Source organism: Hesperophylax consimilis, chromosome 14, assembly GCF_061612785.1.
Source record: "Hesperophylax consimilis isolate HC1 chromosome 14, BYU_Hcon_1.0, whole genome shotgun sequence".
NCBI classification, from domain to species: Eukaryota; Metazoa; Arthropoda; class Insecta; order Trichoptera; family Limnephilidae; genus Hesperophylax; species Hesperophylax consimilis.
This window is the reverse complement of record NC_142849.1, coordinates 37,573,195-37,597,981: the sequence shown is the minus strand read 5'-3', so window position 1 is coordinate 37,597,981 and position 24,787 is coordinate 37,573,195. Positions and strand designations below refer to the sequence as shown.

The window sequence follows — 24,787 nt, the reverse complement described above, 5'->3', positions numbered from 1 at the left end:
TGTTAGACAACTATACATCAGAAAATTAATTTTAAACACCCATCAACAACGCCACCTCTATCCATCTATTAACCACTATTACGACACCCGCCACTCACGGAGAAATCCAACTGTACCACTCACAACTAAAACATCTCTCGCTCAAAGACACTTCTCATTCTTAGGTCCAAAACTATACAACTTCATGCCGGATGCTTGGAAAAAGAAAAACACAGCTATTCTTCATAAATTGACCACTAATTGGTTTCGTCAATTAGGTAGAAAGGAGAGTGAACTTTTACTACACTAAAAATGAAATCAAATACAAACCAAAAACAACAACAAAAACTCCAATAAACCATGTAAAAGATACCTTTATGTTCTAATCTTTATCATTATGTGTATATATGTACCTACGTAGTACTATTAAATTAGAATGCTACCCAAGCAGCAGTTAATCTTATGTTTAATTGGATATTTTATTTTATTCTATTTCTTCTCTTTGTTATTCATATTTATACAAAATATGTAAGTAGGCTTAGGCAAGTGTTAAAAGTACATATACCTATTATTTCATTATTATTTTAAGACTATACTTATCAAACAGTTTATCAAAATGTTAATACTCATCCTAATTTGACTGTCCTAAAACGGGAATCCTCCTAGTTAGGCAGTCAAAACATTTCTTAAATAATGTAGGTATATAAATTTATAATCTTTTACTAAATAAATAATAAATAAAAACAATCATTTAGTTTAAAACCACGATTTTTTTAATCAAATTGTTGACCGACGGTTTCGTTTAGCTCAAAAATCTTCAGGGTGCAAATTAATTCTAAAATCGGTCAATAAATTAATTAAAAATCGTGTTTTTAAATTAAATATGTCAAACCACAAAGTGATGCTTTCTACAATAATAAAATAATATAATTTTTTTTTTGTTTCCTTTATTCGTAAAATATATTTGTATACAGTTTTCTACATGCTTTTCGACTACCACACTAGTCACTTTATTTATTCATATTTACTATTCGTCTATTATTATTGTCTTATTTTTTCTATTGTTTTAAAGTAGGTACCTCGTAATGTCATTAATTACTTAATACCTAGTAGCGTGAGTGGTTTATTTATGTTTATGCTAGTAGCTAACTATCAGGAAATGGGGCTAGACGAACTTCATTCTTATTTTCAAGTTTATTTTTATTGTCACGTTTGCCTCATTGTGGAATTATTTTAACCGGCGTGTCACTTATCTGTCATCAGTCATTTTCGTGGCAAGAATTCATATTTTCGTGAAAAGACCTTTATTATATCGTAGAATATAAAAACGTAATCATGGCTGTGAGTATTTAACGCGTCTAATTTTCGTAGTGTCTAATTGTTTGTGTGTATTCTAATGGTGATGTGTTTTTCAGCTTGACATTGAAACCATGGCCCGCTACGTATCGCCGGTAAACCCGGCCGTGTTTCCTCATCTAACCATCGTCCTACTCGGCATCGGGATATTCTTCACAGCTTGGTTCTTCGTATATGAAGTCACGAGTACGAAATCGTCGAGGGACATCTTCAAAGAACTGCTTGTATCTCTTGTGGCGGCTATTTTCTCCGGTTTTGGAGTTCTATTTCTTCTGCTGTGGGTCGGCATATACGTCTGACCAGTGGTGCAGTTTCCATTCCAAATATTGTACTAGTGTGAATGTTGCGTGTGATAAAACAAAAAATCGACAAAATTCCGGCTGTAGCGGCTATATATGTTATTGTGTTATTGTCTAAACATGAATAATGCATAAGTTTTCACTTTACTTGGCGTTTTATTTCGCTGTTTTTCACTCCTTGCCATGAAAATGACTCCTACTCGACCACCCTTATAATAAATATTAAAGCCCGCATTATGGGCTGGCTCAGGCTTACTGCCGACAGCTTTTGTGTAGCCTCACTTTTGTTAAAAGCGTTTATGAGAAAGTGGGAGACATTACAGCTGAGCTTTATGCTATCCACATTCGTAGATTGAAAGCTTAAATAATGTTAAATGGTTTTGTATTTATTATTAATTAAAAATCTTAGTTAAACTCGAACATAACATATAAAATAACGTAGAAATAAGAATAGAAGTGTAAATATGTCAGTCATCTGAGAATCCTCTGGCTCGCCTGTGAACTTTCTCCGATAGGATTGTTTTCTTCATCCTCGTGGTGGCTATGGCCTCTACCCTCTTCAATAAAGCATCGTTAATAATAACCAATTCCCTGGAAAAATAATACAAATTATTCAATAAATGTGATTATACCAAAGCAAAAGACTTTACAATAATGTATGAGTTATGACTCTTTAACAGGAAAAAATTATGCCATTTCAAAATCGTTAATTATTTTTATCGAATTGTTGTTATATTACCCAATAAAAATTAATGCAATATAATTATATTTGTATTCTGTTGTGTAAGCATTCTACAGATTTCCTCAAATAATATTAAAAAACTTATACTTTTCACATTCTTTCATAATTTATTTTCCAGTTTCCCACACATTGCAGTAATTTGGCACTATCTATCTAACAACATTTGTATGCATCGGTATGCACAGTGGATAGACTGCCACACATAAACTCCTGGCTTCATTCTTCATATATCGTCTCATAAATACTCTTCTTTTACTCGGGCGTATATTCTCCTCAGACTCATTTCTTCGCTCACCACTCTACATGTCCCTTTCTTAATGTTGCTCATTACACTCACGTCTGCATTGCATTCTTTATATATATGGTTTTACCACACAATCTCATTGTGTGGTAAACAGCATTGAGTTATCTCCTTTTAGATTGACCTTACTTACCTAAAGTCCTGTTTGTCCAGGCGGAACAGTTCTGTCATTTCCAGGGCTACTGCGGTGGCCACTCTCTTGGAGTCCTTCATGATCAGGGAAATCTCTCCAAAGTGGTCTCCGTCATCCAGATGGAACATCTGATACACACTCATTTAATTACCTAATAAATAGTATTATGTTTTCGAGTTATCTTATTTGGTGGAATGCAGTTGTCGGAAGTTGCCGCTGTCCATAATGCTGTTCATAACCCCAGAGAAATTGTTAAAAAAGGTCATCTTTGGGGATGCTGTGTGGAGGGTCTTGTTGAAGAGAGGAATGAGTGAGACCCATGACGTAGGAGGGAGGAAACACAGAGGCCGGCAAATCGTTCCATAGCCGAGCTGCTGACCTCAAGAACGAGTCATAGACGACCCATTCTTATGGGACAAAAAATGACAACCGTTGAGCGCACATTTACTGACTGCCACGGTACTCCCGGAGCATCTTCCATTGAAATACCAGTAGAACATGGACTTCATGTCAATCCGTTTGTTAAGTAGGGGAATCTATCAAACGGAGTCTAGGGTTTTTCTTAAGTATTCTGTAGCTCCAGATCTGAGATGTAAAAGCCATTCTACCTTGAGAAACATTTTAACTTGTTTTTGAACACTTCATACAAATATGCATTGCCCTGCGTAGTTTCTTCAATTTTGCAACATTTTCGATTCATTGAAGTAGAAGTTTGCACAATTATAATTGACCGAAACAACACAAACTTGTGTGTATTATAGAGATGTCCTTGCCGTATTTCACTGAGCAAAGGCAATACCGACAATAGTCGGTAGTGAGAAAAGAACAACTCGTGCAAATGATCATTGAATTTGAATATTCAAATAATTATTACAGTTATTGGAAAAGTTTTGCAGTTTGTTCTGTATCAAAAATACTAATTTCGGTTATCTGTCTTGCGTAACTCTGGTTCATTGAACTCAGAATTTAAGAGTAATCATTTTTGAATTGGAAGTGATTGTGTAAAAAATTCGGGCAAGCAATAAAGTACCTACCTAATATAAATTATTTTATCTGTCAAATTGGAACAGATTTTTTAGGAATTCAGACTATTTTGTGATTTTTCACAGGTCTGTGCCGGTATATTGTAAACAACTGACTCCGGGAAATATTCTGCGGGTGGCCGCATTGGACCGGGCCACCCGTTTCTCGCACCCTCTTCTCTCTATGAAGCTCAAGCGATATGCATACCATCTGTCAGTTGCAGAGATGTGCTTTATTTCAAATAAATCCATTTCAAATGGAAATGCAAAATGCAAAATGGGTATTTTCCATTTTGCATTTTAAATGCTTTTCTAAAAACCATTTTGCATTTTGCATTTTAAATGCTTTTCTCAATGCATTTTCCATTTTAAATGCTTTTTTGCAACATTCTTCCTACTATCTCCACTCATCTTTTTTTCATAAGCCCCAAATATCAGTCGGTCCTCAACCTCGCTATGAGAGATAATTTACATTTGTCAAGTTGCTCCCTGGTAGGAGCCCTGGCAATTGAGTGATACCATTACAAAAAATACTGATTCAAATACTGAACATGGGGCCATGACGCTGTAATATTAAATGTTAGATAGCAGTTTCTATGTTTTTACGTTGGCAACATTATTACCGCGCAAATTTTTTGTGGTTTCATAATCTGTAGTCGTGGTGTTTTTGGATTTACCATCATGTAATATGTTTGTTCTACATTTATGTCCATTATTAAATGACAAAATTGTTTAAAAATTCTATAATTATTTTAATTGTTTGACCTGTGAAACCATTTTGCATTTTTAATGCATTTTGAAAATAGGTATTTTGCATTTTGCATTTGAAATGCTTTTCTAAAAACCATTTTGCATTTTGCATTTTCAAATGGAAAAGTTTTGACCCATTTCCATTTTGCATTTCAAATGGTTTTGGGTACCCATTTTGCTCATCTCTGGTCAGTTGTTAAATTGCTTGAGAGAATATAAGTCTTTCATTTCAAGTCAAATTTGAAACATGTTTGATTGAACTCTGATTGCAATACCTATAAATACTTGACTAAATAATATAATGTTTTTAGGCTCCTACATCCCCTCCAGAAAGGGTGGACACCTCCTGTTATTAAACAAGTACACATACACGTTCCAGAGGAAGGGGAGTGCCGGCGAGAGGTGGGGGTGTTCCACCCACAAGAGCAAGGGCTGCAAGGCCTACCTCTTCGTTATTGGCAACGTTATATCCTCCGTCATAGGTCACCATCTTCACAATCCACCTAACTATGTCCGCACTCAAGCTGGCCACTATATTAAAGTTTAAATTACCAATAAATGTTGTATGCCTGTGTGAATGTGACACTACACACAATGCATTTGAGCCGTTTCCAACTAGCAACACAAGTTAACCCCAAGTTTCTTTAAAAATTCTGTCAGATTCATGATTTATTTAGAAATATTCGCAGTTGACATTCATTTTATCCCAAAATTAAATACTGTTTATGAAAGCAGACGAAAGACTCTTTCAGAGATTATAATATTACAAATGGACATATGCAATTAAAAATTTTAATTTACAAATGAAGGTATTTTTTTTACCATTGTTGTGTCGCTTACTAATTGTTTTTTATTGTAAACTGTAAAAATACCACTTTGTAGGAAACTAAAAAAACATATATATTTTTTTATCTAAACACACTTTGTCCGGGAAGGGTAGTTATATCTTTTACGCCAGTCCTGTTTGAATGGCGGAAAAGGCATTGCTGTCCGATAATTTTACATAAATTTTTTATACTAATCTCTTTGTGAGGTTCCCAACTATATGTATATGTATTTAAAATGTGAACCAAGTCTTCCCATATCTTTAAATCCTTGTCTTTTGTATAGAAGAATATTTTATCAAAAGTAAACTATATTTAAACCCGCAGAACGGGTATTAAATCCTTTCACTTATTTGAGAAAAAAAAATTAAAAAATTGTAACGTAATAAAAAATACATACATTTTTTACAAATAAAACATCACTAAATGGCCCGAAGATATAACTGTTTAAAAATTAAATCCATAAAAGGAAACAGAACTCGGAAAAAAAAAGCGGAATATGTTGCTAGTGCAATGATGGAGGAATTAACTAGCCGTAGTTTGAACTTGTGATTCATGGGTGGGGTGGGACTGACACATTTGTCCATTCTGCTACTGTCCAGTTAACCGGTCAGCAACGTAAGCAGATATACACGATAAAATAACGATAGCAGTCAAGTACAATAAGCGTGTTTACACGTCAACGCGTGTGTTTCCACAAAAATCGTCATAACTCCGTTATTCTTCTAGTGACATCCCTAAAACAAAAAGTAGAATATTTGTATTGAATGAAGCTTCACATCTCTATTCAAAGTTATCCATAGAAACCCGTAAAAAGACCTACTCAGTGGAAGCAAATTTTACCCGCCAAATCGTAAAACGACGCCAAGAAAGCCGTTTGACGTGCCGACCCGCCTCGCAAGTTTAATTATTTTTTTAAAAATATATTTTGTATGAAATGGTCAAAAAGTGACAGAATTGTTTATTGTACATTTGTACGATGAAATAAGTGTTTTTTTTTTACATTATCCGTGATTTTAGTATCGTTTTTACATAAAACATTACAGGTGAGTCATTTTTACAATTTTTTCATGTTTCCATTCTAAATTTAAATATTTACAAATGTTAATATTTATTTATGATACAACAATTTGAAAGCCTATTTTGTAACCTTTCTAAAACAGTTTTTACTATTCGGCTCCGTTCAGTAATGTTTCATTTATAGAGCTTTGATTGTGAGGCGGTAATAACACAACGTTTTCGTGAAATTGACATTTCGATAAAGACATTTTAGCTTCAAGTTCGCGAAAAGTCGGAGGGGTTAAGGTAATATGTTTTAAAGGTGTCCGTTTTATATAATTCTGAAATGTTTACGTTTAGGGATATTGTAGGGATTCTGACTCCGAAAAATAGAAATTCCAAGCATTTGTTGGTTTGCCCCAAAGATATTAGAAGAACGAGATGTGCTATGCGCAGTTCGTACTGAGTGGAATTGTTTTGCCCAGTGTCGCCGGTTTTGTTCACCAATACTACTGCACACCTTCGCTTGCGCTAAGGTATCCGCACTAATACATAGAACAGATTTCTGTGCGTACACGTCCCGATACCGTTCAAAGTACCCTAATTAGGTAGTACTCCGGCTACGGTCCGGCGGCCAACATAGCATATCTCGTTCTTCTAATATCTTTGGTTTGCCCTGTTACCTAAATTTTTTTTGTCTGCGGTGCTTTTTCTGTGTCTTTGTAAATACAATAATATACATTCCACTCCATTCACCTACACCACATAACTACTATCTACCCCAATTGGTGCGACTATGGAAAAGGATTTGGCCTGCGGCGCTCTTCCACTTCTTTGTGAGCGTTGTAACTAATTTTCCACTTCCTTCGCTCTCGTCACTTACTCCAGTCGGGGATGTTATAGTTCCACAGGCTCCGAGGTTATTGACGAATGTTGTACATTTATTTATTTTTTTTACTTTTTTCACTTCCTATAAATAAAATATGCAAAGAATTCTTTACTTCTTGCAACATAACATTTTTGTACTTTTTGCTACAAACGTGATGGACAACCGCGGCCGTAAACATTTGCGAAGAATTCGGACCTGACCTGTTTAAAGAGCCGAAAACCGACAGGTCTCCCGGCCAAGGGGAATCACTAAATATCGGGGAACAATTCCTAAAAATCGAGGGAATGTCTTGTCAGTGGATTTCTTATTAAAATTAAAATAATTAATAAAACATTTAACAAACCTTGACATAAAAGCAATTCCAGACAGTTACTCAATTATTTGAGTGTTTATGGTTAACTTTAAATGCAAATAAAAAGCATGGTGTTGGCTGCCCAATTTAGAAAGTGACACCTTTATCCATCTTAGGGCTAGTATTTCAGTATATACACAGGAATGTTAATCAGATTGGATTGTCAGGAAACCTAACTGATAGAAACTTGATAAACATATCTCAAGCCGAGCTTAGAATCAATTGAAATACCAGCCCTTTGCTTCAAAACGTCAATTTATCAGTACACATTCACTGCTTGACTCAGCTTTGAAAAACAATGTTGTGGAAAAAACCATAAAAGTCTGTTTTTTAGTAAACTTTTGACATCATTCACATAAATATCTAATTCGCCAATTAACCGAGCTCTTCATACTTTAAATAATATTTGTCTTAACTCTAACATTGATATTTTTTCGAATTCACTGCCCAAATTCAAACGTGGCATCATGTCAATAATTTAAACTGTTCAATGCGCATACATACAGACACACACACACACAAACGCTCACACATACATTACACACACACCTATATACTACACATGTCCCCTGGTAATTAAGGAATAACCATACGACTTAGCAGACATTACAAGGAAACATATCATAGGTACCCAACATGAAGTATCTTATTCCTGTTTATTGTTTCATCTCTGTAAATCATGTACTGTTTTTTTCTATAATATAAAATAAAATTTAAAAAAAATCAGTTTTCTTAAACATTTAGGTTTTTTTAAGCTGCGAAATGGAGGCCAATGTTAGGTACCTCTTTTCCAGTCGGTGTATAAAGCGCCACCGTCCCACTGCAGATGAAGTACATGCTGTCCCCGATGCAGCTGGCCCGTACTATCACGTCGTTCGGCAGGTACACCTCGTAGCGAAGCCTGCTCAGGAGGGAACCCAGCAGAGGCGGGGGCAAATCTTGGAATGTGTAACTCCGTAAGAGGCTCTGGCAGGCGTGGAGAATCACCTCGGACCGTAGATGCTCTGAAATTTTGTAATAGATCTATTTTCATCATCCGTGATTGATTGTAGAAATTTATTTTAATAATGCGTATTACAGATTTATGTACCTAATTCTATTGCAATAAACATGACATAACCTAATAAATTAACAATATGTAATGTATTTAGAGTTCTTGCCTAAAATGACTCTTAAAACCTTCAAGGCCAATTTCGAAAATGTCAAGAGTCCTAGAGAAATCATTTAGCATCACCATACCATGTGGAATACATTGCAGGTCGTGTTGTGTTCCTGATACAGGAATAAGAACATAGACATATGCTCTAATAGCCAGGCAGCCCTTATGGCACTGGAAAGTAATCGATGCGACTCGAGACTGGTGATGGAATGCAGGACCATTCTTGAAGAACTTGCTACCATCAATAAAATAACCCTGATCTGGGTACCAGGACATAAAGGAATTGAGGGCAATGAGCGGGCTGAGGGACTAGCAAGGAAAGAGGCGAAAGCACCACTTGTGGAATCCAAGACGGCACTGGGAGGAGTGGGAAAGGGCACCTGGAATGAGGCAATCTAAAGTACTCATAAACGAACTAGACCCAAGGCGAACCAGAAAACTACTCAATATGGACAGAAACTCACTGAAGGAACTGGTAGTATGCACTACTAACGGGACACTGCCATCTTAGAAGACACATGCATTTGTTGGGAGTGGAAAATACCAGCAGATGCAGGAAATGTGAAGAGACTCCAATTCACCTTTGGTGCCAATGTCCCGCCCTGTTGGGAACAAGGCTCATATACCGGGGAAGACACATTGTAGAACCAGAAGACATAGTCACATATCCAATGACGACCCTGGTGAACTTTATTAAAGGGACCGGATTACTGTTAAAGGAATGAGGTAAAATGGGAGATACCACAATGGGCCTATTGACCATGTGCTCACGGGAACCTTACGTCAACCATCTCCTATATATAAAAAAAGCATCATTGCTTCGGGTTTGGAAAGTTGTTTCCTTGTTCCACTATATGATCTGAAAAGGTAAATTTGAGATCAAACGTGACCCCGAGGTCCATTTCATTTCACTAAAGACAATATTTCATAATTCATTTATTTAGAATTAACAGCCTGAGTGCCATTTACATGTATGATAGTTATTGACAGTCATTGTACAATATTATGTAAGTAAATAAAACAAAAGATAAAGAATATACATTAGAAAAAAGTTAATGATATTGCACAAAAACGGCGCTATACAAATGGGCAGTGGAGTATTCAGATATTTTTTTTAGTAAACAAAATATTTTTTTAATAAGGATTTCGTACATTGTAGACTTGAAATTTGTAAATATTTCTTCTGTTGGAGTTTTAACCGAAACTTTTAGAATTGTCTTTAGTACTCCTTTTTGGGCTATGTTGAGCCGCTCTGTGTGAGTGCTCAAGGCAGACCCTCAACCAGTTATCCCGTAATCTATTAGTGATTGACACAAAGCGTACTACACTTTTTTAATGTTGTTTATTTTGAGGATATTACGGATGTTTCTAAAGAAGTATAAAGAGTACCTGGTGAGTTTTTCGTAATTACATCAATGTGTGAGATCCATCGGAGACAATTACAAGATATTTGTTACTTATGGAGTATACTATAGTGGGACAGAGGCATGATAAAGCTTGATTATGTTGATAGATTCCTTGACATGTATGTAATTTGAGAATAAAGTCATCCGACGGCTGAACTCTGGCTGTTATAGAAAATGTCAGATATTTTGTTTTATCAACATTAAGTATGAGGGAATTTCTTGCCAGTTTTGCAGGAGACCCAAGTCCTTGTTCAGCTTCTTTGTAGGTACTTTCCAATCTCTTTCTTTAAATAAAATTACTAAATCATCAGCAAAACAAATCGTTTTCCCCTCGTTCCTAGGTTACAGATTTCATTGATATATATATTAAAAATAATATCGGTCCTAGTACGCTTCCTTGCGGTACTCCGTAATTGATTAGGAGAGGTTTGCATTTTACCTTGTTAATTTGAACGCTATTTGTAGGCTCCATCATATAACTTTTTACTATTTTAAGGGGGTATTTCACTATCTCTGATTATGTTCTGACTAAGCACTAATCCGCGGATTAGTCATTTTTTCGTTTTCACTATATCTGAATAACGCTAACGCTCGGGTTAAAGTTCGATTTGACTAATCAGTGCTCGAACCAGACGTTAGGCGCTATTCCTCGAATCAAAGATGGCGTCAAAACATTCCGAGTTTGACAGCGGAGAAGTGAGTCGAATTTTGTTGAATGAATTTGAATGCTTGTATGATCCATCCTGAATTATTTGATTGTGTTCAAAATAAGAAACAATGTATTAATTCGACACGAATCTATCTAAAATGACCTGATAATCAACATAACATAACCAAAAAAATGCACACTTCGCGGTGTGCGGACTGTGACGCATGACAGCCGTGGCAGTAGATGGAGTAACTGCAAACATTTTGCGATGTTAATAATAATAATAATAATAATACTTGGATGACTTGTATAGCGCCGTTTTTGTGCAAAAACACCTCAAGGGCGATGTTGCCAAACTATTTCGAGTGTTATCTATCCGGAAGCTCGGAAAAAATGGTGAAACGGTCGCCGTTGAATAACGAAGTTATTCTGATCTTTAAAGCCAGCCAACGGCTAGCTAGTCAGATATTTAGCCCGACATAGTGAAATACCCCCTTAGAGTTGTATTTGACATACCAATTTTTTAAAGTTTTGCGAAGCTAGCAGTCCACGATGGAGTGCTGGTACCTACCCTGATGTACGGATGTGAGGCATGGAACTGGCAGAGAAAGGATGAAAGTAGACTGAATGCTGTAGAAATGAGATACCTGAGGCTTATGTGTGGTAAAACCATGTATGATTGTGACAGAAATGTGGAGATCCGCAAAGAGTGCAAGGCTGATGTAAGCGTACTGAGTAAGATCAAGAAAGGGACGCTTAGATGGTTTGGGCATGTAGAGCGAATGAGCGAAGATAGGAGTGTAAGGAGGATATATGATGCAAATGCGAATGGTAGCAGAAGTCGGAGACGCCCGAGGAAGACATGGCACGATCAAGTGAATCAGATGCTCGAGTCGGGCCATGTCAAGAGTCAGAATAATAGAAGAGTATGTATGAGACGATGTATGAATGTTAATGAGGCAAGGAGTGTGTGCCAAGACCGAGTTGTTTGGCAGTCCGTCCTCTCTGCCTACCCCTGCGGAAAACGGTGTGATTATTAGTTAGTTAGTTGTATTAAAAGTCTTTTGAAAGTCTATGAAGATTGCCAGTGTTTTTTCTTCACATACTAAATTTTTTGTGATCATATCTGTATTGTTTCTATAGCGTGTACTTAAGTTCTCCCTAAAACCAAACTGTGTTTCCGATAATATTTTATTGAAGTGAAACTTCTTTACGCGCGTCATGCAATTTCGAGGACCGGAGTAAAACCGACTCATGACCGAAACGAAAATGCGGGTACCCCCACCACCGATTAAAGTTCATTTGATCTAGTCAAAGTTTTGAAGTAACATATAAATGCTTCTTAGCTCATCCCGACAACTGGCGTTGGTGGTGTAATGGTCAGCATAGTTGCCTTCCAAGCAGTTGATCCGAGTTCGATTCTCGGCCATCGCACATTATTTTTTTGTTTTTAACGCCTTTTTCATTCAATATCTTATTTTTTAGTAGGTCAGAACATTTTTTAAAAGAAAATAATATTGCAAAATAATAAAAACACTTATCTCACTGTGATAAAACATTACTCCGCTAGAGCGCGCTTTGCGTTATTGTGTTGGATTAAAATTATTATCTAATCCGTATATTATGATAATTGTATTACATTTATTTAATTAATTTATTTATTTTGATAATATGTAATAATTTACAGAAAAAAAAATTAAAACTATCTCCCTCTGATAAAATATCCGTTCGCTAGAGCGCACTACGCGATCTTGTGTGGGATTCTATTTCTGTACATTGTACATTATTTTTGAAAATATATTATATTTTGGGTGTGATGTAGGTAACATTATAAAACATAACAAGCTCTCATATTTTCAGAACCTACATAATATAATCAATTTATGCGGCTTTGCTTACAGTTGGTGCTCAGCGTGGTTGGCTTTCAATCAGTTAAGCGAGGTTCGATTCTCGGCTGTGGCATTTTTGAAGTGAAACCTTGTTGAGGTGGGGGAGCCGCTCACGAACGTTCTCTCTCTTCTCTTCTTTCCTCTCTCTCAGACACCAGCGAACTGCGCCACGCCAAGCATCAGCTGAAACTAGAAGTTTCACTTCTGTCTTGCGTAGGCTTGACACACCCACTTTTATTATTTTCTAAGTAGGATAGGAGATGTTTTTTATTATTCGCTTCGTTATTTTTGAAAAATTATTGAGTAGGCTTATTGATCCATAGTTGTTTATGTCATTTTTACATCCTTGTTTAAATATTGGTATAACAATTTTAGAGTTGTGGGGAAAACGCTTCCAGTTACAGACTGATTAACTAGGTATGTCAGAGGTACGATAAGTATTTTTACAGGGATATTATATTGTATTGGTTGTGATTAAGTCCTCCCCGAAGATACATTTGATTTTAGAGAAGAAATTGTGTTTTTGATTTCATCAGTTGTGATTTGTTTAAACTCGATCTTCTTTCTTGCTCAGGCGGTTAGTTTTGCTTCATCACATTGCGTAGCTTGCTTTGCTAAATTCGATCCTATTATTTACGAAAAAATTATTGACATATTCAAGAATTTAATAATAATAACATGGCATTTATATGTCGCAGTTTAGTGTAATTTCACTTCAAGTGCGCTTAACTATGACAAATTTAAAAACGGTAATTTAGTATTAGTGGTCATGTTCTTAAAATTATTCCTACAGTGCGCCTTACCCAATACAGATCTAATATTATAACACTAAATTTATAGTGGTACCTCGACATACGAGTTTAATTCGTTCCGCAACCTTGCTCGTATCTTGAATTACTCGTATATCGATGCAGATTTCCCCATACAAAACAATTAGACTACCATTAATCCGTTCCAACCCCCAAAATGTCACCCCAGTTATTTTGTTACGTGGTTTTGAATAATAAAAACGTATTTATAAATGACAAATATTTATTGTACAAAAACAAAAAAAGAGAATGTAAAAAAATAAATTAGATATTCTTAGCACTTGACTTTTCACAAACTATCTTCCGATCCATGGTTATAAAAATAAGTGAACTACAACTATAAATGTAAATGTAAACGCAACACAAAACGCGAATACAACTTATCACAGCGGGAGCACGCTGCTAACTGATTCACTGGCCGTGGTGGGCGTGGCCACACACGTGCGCTACCGGCCAACCTGCTAAACCAAACTCGTATCTCGAATTTCGCTCGTAACTCAAAGCAAAGAATCACTCACTCGCCGGCTCATATCTCAAAAAACTCGTATGTTGGGGCACTCGTATGTCGAGGTACCACTGTACTATTTATACAAAGTGTTGACAAAACTTAGAATAACAATAACAGCAGGACAGGACAAAACACGAATATTAAAACTAAAACATAACATAAAACAGGAGGCAGTTTGTGCTCAGAAATGAGAATCTTCTGAGCAGACATTTTACCTTTAAGGAGGCAATCGAAACCAAACAATTACCGGAAGTTAGAGAATATGGCTTATTATAAAATATTGATAAGAAGTTAAGATTTATGAATGGTAAGATTTTTTAAATAATTTTGTTGTTAAAGCCCGTTTAAATTCAGCCAAATTCAGGAGATTAGTAAGAGCTGAGGGAAGTCTATTCCCTAATTTGGCTAGGATTTTAGGATTATCAGTGTATGTCCAGGGGACATTGTCTATTTTCAGCTCGTCAATTGGTGTAACGTTGGTAGATTTAACACTGGTTATTTAATTTTATTATTTGCCTCATTTTCCAGGGATTTTATTATAATAATAATAATAATATTGCATTTAAATAGTGCAGTTTAGTGTCATTTCACTTCAAGTGCGCTTAACTATAACAAACTTAAAAACGGTAACTTCGTATTAGTGGTTGTGTTCTTAAAATTATTCCTACAGTACGCCTTTGTTTTTCATTTTTATTTTGTTTACAATCTTCAATTATTTTTGTTATTGTATCTGTAATAACTTTTTCGCAAATGTTTCTTCTTTTGTGGTATCTTAACATATGGATTTTTAATATTCTATGAAATGTGTACCTGAATAAAGAAAGTAAAGAATTTAATCAATTATTGTTAATTTCTTTTTTAAAAAGAAGCAAGCACATTGTGACTTGACATTTGAAATAAATGAGGTGAAAATACTTGGTTTTAGGTGACTTTATCGATAAATTTAATGTAGAGCTGATCGCTAGAGTACCTATAGGGTTTACACAAAATGACTCTAATAAAGGATTTCTAGGCCTTCACAAACGGATCTAAAATTTTTCTATCTGACGTATTTAATAGCATAATTTTTATAATTGTCCTGATGATGGTACGGAGGTACAGAAACCGGTGGACAATAAAATTTATCAATAAAGTGACCTAAAACCAAGTATTTCCATTTAATTTATTTAATTATTGTTTTATTTATTTTATATTATACCAAAAATTACACTCACATGTTATCAGCTTTATAGGTATGGAGCAGTACATGGTCATTGAAAGTGTTAAGGGGGTCGAGACTATAAAAAGGGTAAGAAACGATGGCCTAGAAGCAGTAATTCTATTACAGTCATAAGAGAACCATTGCCTACAAGCAGTAGTTCTACTACACCCCCAAGAGACTCATTGCCTACGAGCAGTTGTTCTACTTCACACCCAAGAGAATCATTTACTACAAGCAGTATTTCTACTACACCCCCAAGAGAACCATTGACTACAAGCAGTAGTTCTACTACGCCCCCAAGTGAATCATTTACTACAAGCAGTATTTCTACTACACCCCCAAGAGAACCATTTACTACAAGCAGTATTTCTACTACACCCCCAAGAGAACCATTGACTACAAGCAGTAGTTCTACTACACCCCCAAGAGAATCATTTACTACAAGCAGTATTTCTACTACATCCCCAAGAGAACCATTGACTACAAGCAGTAGTTCTACTACACCCCCAAGAGAATCATTTACTACAAGCAGTATTTCTACTACACCCCCAAGAGAACCATTGACTACAAGCAGTAGTTCTACTACACCCCCAAGAGAATCATTTACTACAAGCAGTATTTCTACTACACCCCCAAGAGAACCATTGACTACAAGCAGTACTTCTACTACACCCCCAAGTGAATCATTTACTACAAGCAGTATTTCTACTACACCCCCAAGAAAACCATTGACTACAAGCAGTAGTTCTACTACACCCCCAAGAGATTTATTGCCTACAAGCAGTAGTTCTACTACATTTCCAAGGGGTCCATTGCCTACAAGCAGTAGTTCTACTATAATCATACCTAAGATATTCATTGATCTAATCTATAGATTTATATCTAATCAAATATATATTGAATGTATATTAAGTAGATTCATTCAAGAGGTTCGCATGCAACCAATAATACTTTCAAAGAAGAGATGTAAGTAGATACTTACATTTTTCCAGCCATGCTTTCTTTTTGCTATATCTGTATATATATTTAACAATCTCTCTTCACCCAATCATAAACGATACACTTGATTTACCTGACAGTGAATTCATTAAAAATTCTTCTCTGAAATATTTCTTTAGGAATCTATAATCAAAGTAGTCGAGAAACCTCTCTTGCGTTTGAACCGGTAGTTGCTTATGTCTCATATATTCCTGCACAAATAATTTAATGCAGTTAAATTATGTGTAATGTGTGTTATAAGTATGATTTATATTATTACCTTTAGTTTTTACCTCTATCTGGCTAAGCATTTCGAGGTATTCATTGCTAACGCTGTTGGCACCTCTTATTTCGTCATTTAGAAATGCTGAAAACATACATTAAAATTATACTTATTCCTCAAGCGTAGAGAAATAGAAACGATACCTTGGAAGAAGAAGACGAAAAGAAATTTCCATAAAAAGTTGCTCGTTTTCAGCCTTTTCATTCACTTTCACCCAATTCCATTCCATCATCCATTATTGTCGTTAATTAGCATTCATTTTTGAAGTAAAATTTTTCAAAAAGTTGTAGATTCTTAAATAAGACAACGAAATCTTTCTTACAGCAAATGTAGTTCTTGTACAGTCCCCAACAGAGCATCACTATCATCGAAATAGTCATTTCTCCAATGTGACTTGGTGGAATTGGCCCAAATCCAGCGGCTTAATACAGAAAAATGCAGATTAGTTCTTTATATTTCAGTTTCAGATTTAAAATCAATACAAACAAGTTGTTAATTGTTATTAACTTGCCAAGATGAAAACTGACAAATTTTGTTTCTACAACATCAACCTACCTACCTACCTATCTCTACTATCAATATATATGTATTCACAAATGTATAATATTCGACTGTGGTTTGGTAAAACCTTTCAAAGCACAAAATGAAAATTTTACAGAAGTCGATCAAAACGAATATTTACAAATTCATAAAACTAATTAAAAATCTTGAAGTTTTTATATTATGAAAGTGGTTATTTGTGTTCCAGATTTTTAATGTAAAATATTGCAATTCTTTTTATAATTAGGAGAGATTTGAGGGTTAAGCAATTTGAGCAAAATCTGCTGAAAACATTCCATTGGCCTGTCGGTCATAGAAGTTGAAAGGCCTTGGGTAAATTGGAGACTGTTGATGTGTCTGTGAGTTTATTCGGTAAGTTCCTACTTTATATTGTATATGATATGTAATGTTATAATGTAGGATTGTGATTATCGCCAATTTAAATGGATAGTTGGCTGAATGATTCTGTGGTTCTCCAATCCGCAGAATCCAAGGTTGCGTGACTACTCTCGGTGTGTAATAATGAGAATTCGGATATTTCCAATTTAGTTTTTATTTTAACAAAACTCACCTTACAATAATTTTATGAACAAACAGATCGCGTACGCTAGAGAAGATTTAGGGCTAACCCGACGGCTAGACCTGGCTAGACCGCTGGAAACAGAATAAAATGTTTTCCGCGGGAGGTATCGTGCGCAGGCTTACAGTGATGCCAGCCCCACAAGAATGTGGGTAAAAATAATGTTGTCATTATTTTCGGGAGATGTAAACTCCCTATAATTAACGCTACAATACTTGCCCTAATCAATGCCCTACGCATTATTCTTTTGTTCCTGTTCTTGCTATTTGTTAAGTACCATTGACCAATCTAGTAATTATAGTTTATTATTATAAATCATCATTCTCATTTATAATACCATCATACCTACATCAGCAACATCTTTTCTTTTCAAATCAGTATACATATAATGTATGTAGGTCCAGGGGCGGATCTAACGGTCAGCATTTCATAAAATGCTGACTGGGCCCCACCCTGCTTGGCCTCTCTGGGGCCCCCTTGCAGTTTCGTCTTTACCCCACGGGCAAGCTGGGCACGAACCCAGGGTCCTTTTAGATATTAAGAACAGAATATACCTAGCATGATATAAGAGTATACTGAAAACTGAAAAACCGAATATGAAACAATGTTAGTAAAACATGTAACAGTAACACAAACAATGTTAGTAAAACATGTAATGTATATTCATGCAAGAATTTTGGAAAATCGTATCTCTAAATAGTATAATGAAGTCGCTTTTCGTGTCTGTTTGTGCGCTCAGTTCTCCTAAGCTACGCAGCAGATTTTAATACGGTTTCACTATCGTTTAGAAAATTTGTTCTGGAAGGTTTCTATATTTTGTATATATATATTTGTTTAAAAAAACCTGAATATTATATTTATAGAAAGCATGGAAAAGTTGACGTTTTGTTATTAAGTCAAAAAAATATTTTTTCAGGCGGTTACATTTCTAACGCTGGCTAAAACTTAGAAAATACAACAAAATAATGTACTACGGAATTGTATATCTTGAAAAGGCCTACAGAAAAATCAGCGGTGAAATATATCTATCTACTAAGGATAACCCACAGTAATCAATTTTATCTTTTACATATTATATTATTATGTGTTATATGCGACGCCAATAAAATATTGTTCTTATCCAATTAAATATGGTAGTTATGTTGAGCAGTTCATTTATATTAAAATTGCCCTCTACAACATAAAATTTAAATCAATATCTTAGAAGATATCGCAATTTTAAAAATCACTTGCAACAAAACTATTTGCTGCACGCAGAAAAGCCGCCGCGGCGAGAATGTCGCGATAACAGGTATATCAGAGCTCTCCGTGTTGGGTTGTTTATTGACAATATAATTTGGTTTTCAAGGATGAAACACGAGTTATTCTTATTTTAGTGTTGTTATTTTGTGAATAATGCGAATATTAGTTCTTTTGTTATTTTCTGATCACAGTTTTGTATATAAATTATGTCTCGAAAACAGAGTAATTTGAATATAGGTCGTAGTACAAGGAATGCAAAAAGAATTCGTTTGGTACGTCTTAATGACGAAAACTAAGAAGAAAGGGAAATTCGTCTGTCAAATAGCAGAGAAAGTACGCCTTCGTAAAAATATAGATAATCGTCTGTTGAACTTGAGGCTCGCCTTAGCAGCCTTAGTCATTCATGGAATCATGGTCGTGATAGGCAAAGATCCCAGAGAGCCAGAGAATCTTCCGTACAAAGAAACAATCGATTACTCATCGATCGAAATAGACAAAATAACCCCCGGTCTATGAGGGTTACTAGTTTTTCAAATAAAGTTAATGCTGCTATAAATTACGTTTCTTCAATTGAATATAAGAATGTTTCTACAGTTTCTATAGGTAAAATGTCTGTTGTCTGTGAACATTGTTCTGCTCTGAAATGGAAGGATGAATCTGAAGGTGTGTGTTGCTTACAGGGAAAACTAAAATTAGATTAAATTCTTCCTTCACCCGAACCACTACAGTGTTTAAATGATACAATAAAGTATCTGAAAGTATCTTTGTGAGAGATTGTACGTGTGATGTTTAAAACAAGACAGTTATTATTAAAAACTGAATAGAATGCCAATTATAGCGTTTCTATTCTTTTGTACATTTAGGACCTAACGTTTCTTGTGTGTTTGTTTGTTTCTTATTTTTCTTTATTTTTTGTTCAAGAATCAAGATTTAGAAAAAGGTGTGTTTTTTGCAGAGCTAATAAAATGCCAATAAAAACTTTATTATTTTTTATAAATTTAATTGTTGTTCTTACATAAATCATGTATGATTACCATAATACGGGCATGAGCCTAGTATGGTAGTTGAAAAAATCACCAAAGTTGTAAGCCTTTAAAATAAATTTTTAAAAATTAAAAATTCTCTTACTACTAATTTTAATGCATTTATTTCCGTGAAGTCATACTTCGACAGAAGAAATAATTTAATATTTCCTCCCCACGGACATAAAAACCTGGACAATAAACAAAAACCAAATATAAAATTTATGTATCGGGCTGATTGGGTTTTTCACAACAATTAGATACATAACCTAAGTCAACTCTAGATTCATCATAATTTTTTTTAGGTTTTTCACAAGAACAGGGCCATAAAAAATATTATTTATTTTTATTAATAACCTGCCATTTTTTGAAGTGAAACTTCTTTACGCGCGTCATGCAATTTCGAGGAGTAAAACCAACTCATGACCGAAACGAAAATGCGGGACCGATTAAAGTTCATTTGATGTAGTAAAAGTTTTGAAGTAAAATATAAATGCTTCTTAGCTCATCTCGACAACTGGCGTTGGTGGTGTAATGGTCAGCATAGTTGCTTTCGAAGCAGTTGATCCGAGTTCGATTCTCGGCCATGGAATATTATTTTTTTGTTTTTAAGGAATTTTTTGAAGTGAAACTTCTTTACGCGCGTCATGCAATTTCGAGGAGTAAAACCAACTCATGACCGAAACGAAAATGCGGGACCGATTAAAGTTCATTTGATGTAGTAAAAGTTTTGAAGTAAAATATAAATGCTTCTTAGCTCATCTCGACAACTGGCGTTGGTGGTGTAATGGTCAGCATAGTTGCTTTCGAAGCAGTTGATCCGAGTTCGATTCTCGGCCATGGAATATTATTTTTTTGTTTTTAAGGAATTTTTTTTTTTTAATGGTTGACCATAATATCAATCCACTAAGTAATATTTTAGGCCTGTAGCATAATTGAAAAGTTAAAGAATGATATAAAATTTTTTATGATGTTAACGATAAAAAAATGAAAAAAAACATAAAATTAAAATAAAAAATGGGCCAACGGCACGCGGTGTTCCCAAGCGGTCACCCATCCAAGTACTGACCGCGCCCAATGTTGCTTAACTTCGGTGATCGGACGAGAACCGGTGTGTTCAAAATGGTATGGTCGTTGGCAAAAGTTAAACAATATTAATTTCTATTCTACCTGCCAATAAATATATGAAAATTAGTATAAAAAAGCCCTAATAATATTGAAAAAATTAGCAAGGTGTGTGCGAGGTTGATAAAAATAATCATTACATACGCGCTTGAAAAAGATCGTAATTACATTAATAAGTTTGTAGGAATTTTTTTTTTCAATGGTTGACCATAATATCAATCCACTAAGTAATATTTTAGGCCTGTAGCATACTTGAAAAGTTAAAGAATTTTATGATATTATTAATTATAGTAATGATAAAAAAATAAAAAAAACATGAAATTAAAATAAAAAATAGGCCAACGGCACGCGGTGTTCCCAAGCGGTCACCCATCCAAGTACTGACCGCGCCCAATGTTGCTTAACTTCGGTGATCGGACGAGAACCGGTGTGTTCAACATGGTATGGTCGTTGGCAAACGCTAAACAATATTAATTTCTACTCTACCTGCCAATAAATATATGAAAATTAGTATAAAAAAGCCCTAATAATACTGAAAACATTAGCAAGGTGTAAATATTATATACCTAGTTTAACTCACTCTCCTAACTCATCTTCGCTGTCTACAGGCAGAGCGCACGACTGTGGTCGTGAAGAACCGAGGTTCGATCCCCGCTTTAACTAATTTTTTTTTTCTTTTTTTATAACTTTTAATTTTTTTTATCACATGCTACTTATAAATATGTCAATAGACAGAAAAAAAGAGAGAATGAAATGAAAAGAGAGAGAGAGAAGAATACTAGAAGTTTCACTTCTGTCTTGCGTAGGCTTGACACACCCATTTTTTAAAAACACTAAGGACGGGTTGTTTCGGAGAATCTGAACAATTCATCAAATTTCAACATTCATTTTCAAGTTCTGTGAAAGATTTTTTCAAGTTCTGTTTTTATTTCAGTTTTGTCAAATAACTAGCCTACAATGATATGAAAACAGAACTTGAATAAGTCTTTCACAGAACCCGAAAATGAACGTTGAAATTTGATGAATTGTTCAAATTCTCCGAAACAACCCGTCCTAAATGTAGGGGCGATGTAAATTCCAACCATAAATTGAATGAATTGTTTTTTTTTTTTTTTTTGTATTAGTTCAAAGACTCGTAGTTACTTCGATTGCTAGATAATATCATAATTAAACAGCTAATATCTAATACCTAACTTTACCAACATAAAACAATTACCAAAAAATAATTGCGTAATCCCAAATGCATACCAAATCACATTAGGTAGTACGTAACATAATGCACCCCCGGGAAGAATATTTAAGCAATCTGATTCCGAGATATTTTTGACGTATCTCGGATTTGGGAATCGATTTGATATCGATGAATTCTGACCAATGACGTGACTGCTTTTATATCAATTAATTCTCATCAATGACGTGACGGCTGTGGTTTCAAATGATTTTTGACAGAATTGATTCCTTATTCGATGACGTTTCAAAACGATTATCTCGAACTGTGTGATGATTTTTAACAGAATCAATTTGTCCATGACAATAAAATTCATCGATTGTGCCCATCGATGTAACCTAGACAAATTTACGCCTTCTGTATTTTTTAGTGTCCTTGTTTTAATAATTCATATTCCACTCCCTACAAACGCACCATGTACCAAGTACACCAATTGGGGACAACATGTAAGAAATTTAACCTGCGGCGCTTTTCCATGTCGTTGTGAGAGTTACAACAAATTTTCCACTCTCTTCGCCCACGCCATATAAGTACCCCAATTGGGGGTGGCGTGTATAACATTTCACCTGTGGTGCTTTTCGTGAGAGTGTGTTTCGTGAGTTATTTTGTGAGAGTGATAACAAATTTTCCACTCTCTTCCCCCACGCCACATAGATACCCCAATTGGGCCAAAGGGCCCCTTGGATACGTTTGCTGACTGCTTTTTGAGATTTAGATCCGCCCCTGTGTAGATCGCACTTCCAAACATTATCTCTGTTTTTATAATTTTTAAGTACTTACTCACTAAATATGTTTTCAAACTTACTTGTCATAGAAGCCAGTGTAAAAAACAGCCCAAACTGATATCTCCTGGAGTAGGAGTGGGTAATATTGAGGCGTACAAACCAAAGGCTGTCATCAATCTCTCCATCGTTTAGGACTACGGTTCCCACCACGTTGAAGAGGCAGATTCCCGTGTTCATGAGGAAGAAAAACTCAATAATGCGACGCCTGTATCTAATTGGTATGGCATCTTTGGATAAAATCTAAAATAAACAAACTAATTAACTTTTTATTATTGTTTATGAAAGACAAACATGGATTTATGCAGTACTTAACTAGCCGAGAAATTGAACTCACGGCGCCTCGGTGGGAACCAAAAGCTGTGCCAACTCAACCACTGCCTAACTAACCAGTGCACTGTTTTATTTTTTTACTAAGGACTATTTACAATAATATTACACACATATTTCTATAAATTATATAAAAAATATTATTATAAATAAATGATAATAAAAAAATATTTCCGAAAACGTTTTATTTTTATTAAAATATAAAAAAATATAATGTGGTAGTTTGAACAGGTTGTGTTAAAAAAATGGTAGCCCAGCAACGTGACTTAGTAAGAATAATAAGAAGAATTGTACATACCACATTCATACATGAGGGAAAAATATTATTATTTGTACTGTCAACATCATAAAATCAATAATCTGCCAAGTAAAAGTTATGGACTAATGTTTTAGACTAAATAATTATAAAATAAAAATAATTTTACAAATACATTTGTTTTTCATTTATTGTCCACCTTTTGACGATTTTAGTGTTGGGTTTCTCATTTTCCTCAAGTCCGAAGTTCTTTTTACTTTATTCAAAATCACTGGTACACAATATTCCTGCGTTAAGCCTCTTTACGTATTAGATAAAATAAATATAAAATATTTATCTTACTTTTTGTTAATGACCTTAAAATTTTGAAATTATTCAAAATATTTGTTCTTGTAATATTCTTCAAGATAAGATCTCAAAAAATTCACAATTTTGTGCAACGAAAACACACATCTCAAAATGTATAATAGGTTTTCTCTAATAAAAATGCAGTGATCTTTAATTACAGCATTGATAGGCATCACTTTTCAATCTAATCTCATTTGTTAACCACGTAACGGAAATCTCGAAAATACTTAACAAATGTTGGGATTTATAACTAGGTTTACTAGAAATGTCAACAATATTAGGGAGTCAACTAAAGTACAATTCCAACCCAAATCACAATATTTATGTGCAAGCTATTTAAAGAAAACAAAATAAATTCGTATGTTTTCTACATTTTAAAATTGGTATTCGAGCAATATTTGTTGAACTACAACACACTTTTAAATGATATTAATATCATATCCACATCATATCTGTCCATTCCAGCATGAATGCGACAATACCCTTAACTGGAAATAACTTTAGACATAAGATTAATTTTTCCACCATTTTTACTTTTAACACTAGCCCAACAGAATATTTGTTTCCCACATCTGATATGTAAAATCTCAAATAAACATCTAGCAGCCTGGTATTTTTTAATCACAATGTCCTTCTAGGAATAAAAATTATTTCTCTGTAATCAGAGATGTGCTTTATTTCAAATAAATCCATTTCAAATGGAAATGCAAAATGCAAAATGGGTATTTTCCATTTTGCATTTTAAATGCTTTTCTAAAAACCATTTTGCATTTTGCATTGTAAATGCTTTTTTCAATGCATTTTCC

General features: G+C 34.7%; 3 protein-coding genes and 2 non-coding genes across 6 annotated transcripts; 2 read left to right on the top strand and 3 right to left on the bottom strand.

The window, feature by feature from the left end:
* The first annotated feature begins 1,165 nt into the window (after positions 1–1,165).
* On the top strand, positions 1,166–1,781 carry kud (oligosaccharyltransferase subunit 5 kud). The gene is made up of 2 exons (XM_089639831.1): positions 1,166–1,320; positions 1,395–1,781. The coding sequence occupies exons 1-2, from the start codon at positions 1,315–1,317 to the stop codon at positions 1,632–1,634; spliced, it is 246 nt and encodes an 81-aa protein (XP_089495957.1). The 5' UTR covers positions 1,166–1,314; the 3' UTR covers positions 1,635–1,781.
* A 141-nt stretch (positions 1,782–1,922) lies between these two features.
* LOC149418259 (potassium/sodium hyperpolarization-activated cyclic nucleotide-gated channel 1-like) lies at positions 1,923–23,334 on the bottom strand. Of its 2 annotated transcripts, XM_089639829.1 has the most exons (7): positions 23,071–23,334; positions 16,851–16,949; positions 16,539–16,612; positions 16,340–16,457; positions 8,430–8,650; positions 2,811–2,938; positions 1,923–2,225 (listed from the first exon to the last, which is right to left on the bottom strand). In XM_089639829.1, exons 1-7 carry the CDS (start codon positions 23,225–23,227, stop codon positions 2,102–2,104), a joined length of 921 nt encoding a protein of 306 aa, XP_089495955.1. In that variant the 5' UTR covers positions 23,228–23,334; the 3' UTR covers positions 1,923–2,101. The 2 variants fall into 2 exon arrangements, with proteins under 2 accessions (XP_089495955.1, XP_089495956.1); XM_089639830.1 differs by lacking the exon at positions 16,340–16,457 and having other exon boundaries at positions 16,526–16,612; positions 23,071–23,326.
* Positions 8,971–16,329, top strand: LOC149418262 (uncharacterized). The gene is made up of 2 exons (XM_089639841.1): positions 8,971–9,181; positions 15,334–16,329. Exons 1-2 carry the CDS (start codon positions 8,971–8,973, stop codon positions 16,239–16,241), a joined length of 1,119 nt encoding a protein of 372 aa, XP_089495967.1. The 3' UTR covers positions 16,242–16,329.
* On the bottom strand, positions 20,933–21,051 carry LOC149418261 (5S ribosomal RNA). The gene has a single exon (XR_016303170.1). It is a non-coding gene; the product is annotated as a 5S ribosomal RNA (ribosomal RNA).
* On the bottom strand, positions 21,374–21,492 carry LOC149418260 (5S ribosomal RNA). Its single transcript, XR_016303219.1, has one exon. It is a non-coding gene; the product is annotated as a 5S ribosomal RNA (ribosomal RNA).
* Positions 23,335–24,787: the final 1,453 nt, after the last annotated feature.